The sequence below is a fragment of the Notothenia rossii genome (genome assembly GCF_949606895.1).
Source record: "Notothenia rossii genome assembly, chromosome: 10".
NCBI classification, from domain to species: Eukaryota; Metazoa; Chordata; class Actinopteri; order Perciformes; family Nototheniidae; genus Notothenia; species Notothenia rossii.
In genome coordinates, this window is record NC_136908.1 from 35,893,994 (window position 1) to 35,900,312 (window position 6,319).

General features: G+C 42.8%; 1 protein-coding gene across 1 annotated transcript; it reads left to right on the forward strand.

Moving 5' to 3' along the window:
* Nucleotides 1–314: 314 nt before the first annotated feature.
* On the forward strand, nucleotides 315–5,603 carry LOC307022853 (uncharacterized protein). Its single transcript, XM_079655756.1, has 10 exons — nucleotides 315–1,409; nucleotides 2,341–2,703; nucleotides 2,816–2,990; nucleotides 3,309–3,604; nucleotides 3,701–3,870; nucleotides 3,962–4,219; nucleotides 4,332–4,595; nucleotides 4,712–4,864; nucleotides 4,967–5,116; nucleotides 5,279–5,603. Exons 1-10 carry the CDS (start codon nucleotides 1,064–1,066, stop codon nucleotides 5,387–5,389), a joined length of 2,286 nt encoding a protein of 761 aa, XP_079511882.1. The 5' UTR covers nucleotides 315–1,063; the 3' UTR covers nucleotides 5,390–5,603.
* The last annotated feature ends 716 nt before the right edge of the window (nucleotides 5,604–6,319 follow it).

Below are 6,319 nucleotides of genomic sequence, written 5' to 3' on the forward strand. Positions count from 1 at the left end.
AGGGGAAGACAATGAAATGGCTCTTAGTACTGTACACGGAACAAAGGAAGGTCCGACAGCTTTGAGCTTGGTCTCGTTAGAATCGCGTCGAAGACTATATGCAGATTCTGGGAGTACTTCCATTCGCTTCGTGTTGATCTGTAGATGTGATTTCATTCATCGTTTGCCTGTCTTCAGAAAAGACAGGCAAATCTCCCGTCATTCTATTGAGGAGTCTATATAGAAGAGTTATTCTCATATTGATCCAGGTGGCTCCGTGGCGTAGTGAGATAAGCATTGTTCTTCGGTGCAGGAGACCTGGGTACGATACCTGCCTCAGCAGTGTCAATAGGTGTCTGGTTCTGAAAATTATATATATTATTAGTTGAATTGAGAGAGGGAGAAAGGATCTTTACTTTTAAAGTTAGTTATTACAGGTTCATTTATTATGGACTTATTAAATATAAAACAATTGTGTTGAATGAAGAGAGGGATAATGTCAGGGTGAACAGTGAATGTGTGAAATCCGAATATTATGCTAACTGCTAGTTGCTAAGCTAACGGAAGCTATTTCAGTGTATATTTCCGTTGGAAATGCTAACCGCTAGCTGCAAAGCTAGCATCACCGCTATTGACTTTGCACACGTGTTAACAACAGATTTCCACTGTCTTGTTCACCATTAAAATGAACAAACTGGATATCAAATGACATCTACAGATCAAGACGAAGCAAATGGAAGTACTCCGGGATACCTGGCGTGTGGAGATGTTTGCGAAAAACGTGTGTGTGTGTGTGGCTGTGAATGTCATTGTCACATGTTCCTTCTCTACTGTATAAAAGAGCTTGGACCGGGGATTTTGGGAGGGAAAGTTAGAGGAGGAGTGTCCGAAAACGGACCAATGGCTGTGAATCTCATTGTCACATGTTCCTTCTCTATAAAAGAGCTTGGACCAGGGATTTTGGGAGGGAAAGTTAGAGGAGGAGTGTCCGAAAACGGACCAATGGCTGTGAATCTCATTGTCACATGTTCCTTCTCTATAAAAGAGCTTGATTTTGGGAGGGAAAGTTAGAAGATTTGCAATTATGGTGAACACTTGCCCAATTTGTCTGAAAGACTACACGGCCTTAAGCCAACATTTAAAAGTCACCCACAAAGTGATAAATAAGGAGGAAAAGATTCATTTAGTTTTGTTGGCTGGTGGGAGGCTCAATGTGAGGCGTGAGCAGTGCCCAGTGCCGTCCTGTAACGCGGAGAAGGGGAGCCGGCTGGACCGTCACATGCTGAGCCACACAGAGCTCTCCCCTTCAGCCCGACGCAAAATGCTGGACCGTCTTCAAAGGCGGCTCATATTGGCCACTTTGGGGAGGCTGAGGGCAACACAGCCAACCGTGCCAATGGTTTCCACACTAGACCTGGATCAGGCGGAAGGTATTGTACCTTATACTTTTTATGCATGCATGTATGCAGTGTTCGAATGACCCATTTGCTTTCGGGGGAGCCCTATTTTTCAGTGCACATCCTGCTCTGGGTGTCCGCAGGGTCTTAAAAAGTATTATTTTAGTATTTATATATATATTATATTATTATATTCAATTTTGCAAAAATTAAGGCTATTAAAAAGTAGTCTCTGCACGGAGGAGCCGCGGAGGAGCTGCAGAGTTCCTCCAAGGAAGAGGCACATGTTCACCAGAGAGGTTGAAGCTCATGTGGAAAGGAGGCTTCAGTAGTCTGTCTGCACTCTGTTTAGTTGTGCTATCTTACAATCAATATAGTAAATGTGAGGTAAAGTGTGTTGCCAATGTAACCGGTTAGAACTCGAAGTTGCGATGAGGTCTTAAAACGTATGGAAAGGGTCTTAAAAAAGGTCAAAAGATATTCAATTTGACTTCAGGATTCCTGCATATACCCTGCTGCTACTAAATATGTCACACGCACCGGTGCAGCAGCCCAGCGTGTAGACATTTCAAATAGTGCACCTCCGTAACCATAGCAACGTAAGAAGTAAAAAATGCAGGGCGTGTAGACATTTCAAATAGTGCACCTCCATAACCATAGCAACGTAAGAAGTAAAAAATGCAGCGCTGCCACGTGCAGATGGCAACACCCAGAAATATGAAACAAATATTCAGAAACTTTAATGAACAGTATTATGTAATTGTATTTATTAATGTATTCTTCTATTTATTAATTTATTCTTGGATTTATCCATTTCATTCTTTAATTATTGAAACTTCTATTTTGTATTATATTTATTTTATTTATGCCTTTAATTATTGATAATTGAGTCATATTTCGTAATCCATATGCATGAGTTATACAATATTAAGTAATAACAATATAATATGCCATCACTTTTCAGGTCTGGAAAAGGAGGACGATGACGAGGAGGAGGAGGAGGAGGAGGGGCAGGAAGAGGAGGGACAAGGCCAAGTCCAAAAACTCAAGGCCGAAGTGGCCAACCTAAAGAAACAGAATGTGTCATTAAATGACAGCCTCGACAGCTGCCAGGAATATAACCGGAAATTAAAAAGGGCCTACGTAACACTGCAGCGTAAACATGCAAAGGCAGAGAAGCTATCAGTCTTATTTGGCACCGCAGGGAAGCTTGCATTGCCTGGTGAGCTTGCACTGCCTGGTGAGTCCCCCCCCCAGACATCGGAAGCGGGCCCCTCCTCTGACACCTTCCAGTCGATGGACTTCCCGGACCATGTCTCCGTCCTCAGTGAGTGCATCTCTCCCTACGTATATGGTAGAATAAATGCCATGATCATTATAGAGATCATTTTTTGTGTTAGTCGTCTAGTAACAGATTGTTCCCCTATCTTTTTTTCCAGACAGCTTATTGGAGGAGTTCAAGAAGCTGCAGGAGGGACCTGACCCATCCCCCAAGCTCCAAAACAACGTGGGGTCCAAGCTGCACAGGATCCGCCATTTTGTTACGTGGATGAGCAAGGGCAAGTCAGACCTGGGGAAACTCAAATTCCTGGGCGATCTGGACCGTCTTCGGGGGTACGTGACTCAATTATTTTTAGCTCAATTGTTGTCCCATGTGTGACACACACACACACACACACACACACACACACACACACACACACACACACACACACACACACACACACACACACACACACACACACACACACACACACACACACACACACACACACACCCTCATCCCTCAATATCACAATTGCACTAAATATTGATTTAATTGATGGTAATACAAGGTACAAACTACACAGTACAATATTATTGCTGTTACAGAAAAACAAATATAACAGGAGAGTTAATGATTATCTTTGTGCTTGTGTCTTTGTATTGTAGATGGGTCAAGTCTCTAAGGGGGAACCAAATGGCTCTGACCACCACGCTCCACTACTTAAAAAATGTGCGGCAGTTTGTGGTTTACATTAAGGAGACCCCACCTCTGTCATCACGCATCACCCGGCAGGAGCTGGTGAAGGACATCAGGGAGCTGAAGGCGTCCATCAGGTCATGGACGGGCCCTGTTGTCCTTCACCAGTTGGTGGAGAAAGGCAAAAAGGATGCCAAACTGCACTCCATCCAGGTGCTCCACCGGTGTCACAGATTGGCCCTGGTGGCCATCCCCAAACTCCTCTGTAAGTAATAATACATATGTTATAATGAACAGGGTGATGTAGCAATTCAAATAAATGGATGAAAGAATACATATTTTATTTCCCTTGTCATTGCAGCTAAACTGGAAAAGCAACATACCAACATGGACCAGTGGAAATTATTCGGGTATGTCACTGGCTACCTGGCCTCACTGTACGGTCACCGACTTGGAGTGTTCCTGAACATGACCGACGTGCAGGTCAGCCAGGCAGTGTACTGCCCGAAGAAAGGCGACTACCTGATCAAAGTAAACACTTGATTTCTCCTATTTCTTCAAAGTATATTCAAGGCATATTCCTTGTATGTGTAAACTTAATTGTGATTCTGATTTGGAATAGGTGGCAGAGCACAAGACCAATACACACTTTGGGATGGCAAAGATGCTGCTGAGGGACCAGGAGTACGGCTGGCTCCTGGCAATCATCAAGATGAAGAACAAGTTGGCCAAAGGAAAGAAACCGTCACAGTATGTATTTTTCAACGCTACATACAAGCCAACCAGGAACCTGACCAAGCATCTGCAGATGGCCTGGTCTGAAATGCAGCTGGGGGGGACAGCCACTTCCATCAGTCTGCGGACCGCCGTGGCAACCTTTGTAAGTGAAATTACACTAATGTAATACTGTAACTGATCTACTGTGCTCACTTTTAACCTCATCCAAACTTTGCATTCTGCTCTTGTGTCTTTTCTGCCTTTGTCTGTTTCAGGCCAGAGACAGACATGGGGAAGACTCCCAGGAGCGTGCAAGCATGGCACGCCTAATCTGCCACGACACAGCAACGGCAGACAAATTCTATGCCATGGACCTGAGCATGGAGCAGGCCCGCATAGCTCGCGGGCTCTTTGAACTGGCACAAGAGGAGGAGACTCGGCCTCGTGGGACCAGGACCAAGAGGAAGAAGGAGGAACATGAGGAGGGAGAGGAGAATCAAAAGAAGAAGAAGAAGAAGAGCACCCCACCTCAGTCTGACGTAATTAAAAGACAAGAGTCATGTATAGTTACTCATGTATAGTTACTCATGTGTAGTTACTCATGTGTAGTCCAGTGTATAGATAGATAACTGTTTTCTCTTTTATGATCCAACAGGAGAGCGAGGAGGAGGGAGAGGAGGAGGAGGGTGACAAGCAAGAGGAGGAGGAGGAGGGTGACAAGCAGGAGGAGGAGGGAGAGGAGGATGCTGATGAGGAGAGCGAGGAGGGAGAGGAGAATCAGAAGAAGAGCACCCCACCTCAGTCTGACGTAATTAAAAGACAAGAGTCATGTATAGTTACTCATGTGTAGTTACTCATGTGTAGTCCAGTGTATAGATAGATAACTGTTTTCTCTTTTATGATCCAACAGGAGAGCGAGGAGGAGGGAGAGGAGGAGGAGGGTGACAAGCAAGAGGAGGAGGGTGACAAGCAGGAGGAGGAGGGAGAGGAGAAAGAACAGATTCAGAGCAAGAAAAGAAGCACCCCAAGGGTGACCAGGAGCCGGGCTATTGCAGTCAAGGTAGTGAAAATGTCACAATTCAAAAAAATATGGTAAAATATAGCATTAAAGATTTTTATTTTATTTGAGATTAAAAACGGTTAAAATAGCACAATATGACAATGTATGAATCCCAACGTGACAAGTTCATTAATAATTGCTTTTTATTTTGTGTGCCAACAGAAAAGGTGCAGGGTGATGTTGTCCCCCCTCAAAGCAAGCCCCCATAAACTCTCCAACCGATACAGGCGTAGTCGGAAGGGTTTAACATTCAAGACAATCTGTAAAAATTAATTGAATGTGCAGACAGACACACACACACACACACACACACACACACACACACACACACACACACACACACACACACACACCCACATGCAGACAGTATATATTTTATTAAATGAGCTTAAATATTGTTGTTAAAATACATGTTTTAAATGTTCTTGTTGTTAAAATACATGTTTTAAAAGTTCTTGTTGTTGTTGTTGTTGTTAAAATACATGTTTTAAATGTTCTTGTTGTTGTAAAATAATTTTTTTACATGATTCAAATAAGTATTCTGGTCATTTCTTTAGAGTTATGCTAAGTCATGTTGTATGTTTTGGGTGTCTAGCTCTGATACACTTGGTTCTTATATATATATATATATATATATATATATACGTCAAAGTTGTAAATATGCAGTGGAGTTTCATATTAAATCTGATTTATAAGTCGTTTATCACACATTCTGTGTTCTATATTTAACAATTACCCCAAAAATTACCCTTTTAAAGTAGAGTTCCAATCCAACTTTTCAGTCTGACAGACTTCATTCGGCTTAGATGTATTTCGAACTCACGATCTTCCGCATCAAGAGGTGATAGTTATCTCACTGCGCCAGAACGCTACTTATTAATTGAAGATTATAAGTCAGATATAAAGCATTCTCAGTAGAGTAACGGAACATTTCCCTGGCTTTTTCACCATCAAAATGAACAAACTACACATCAAATCACATCTACAGATCAAGAAGAAGCGAAATAGAATACTCTTGACAGCCTAGCCTGCGGGGAAATTGGTGTGCCCTATCACCATAAGAGTGAGAGTGAAAACAGCTTAACAGAAGGCCGTAACGTTACACATTATGAGTAGCAGAGGGTACAGTAGCGTATACCATCACTACAAATATTTGGTAAGCGGGATAGTATATCGGGTTGACTGACATATTGAGTAAGTGGG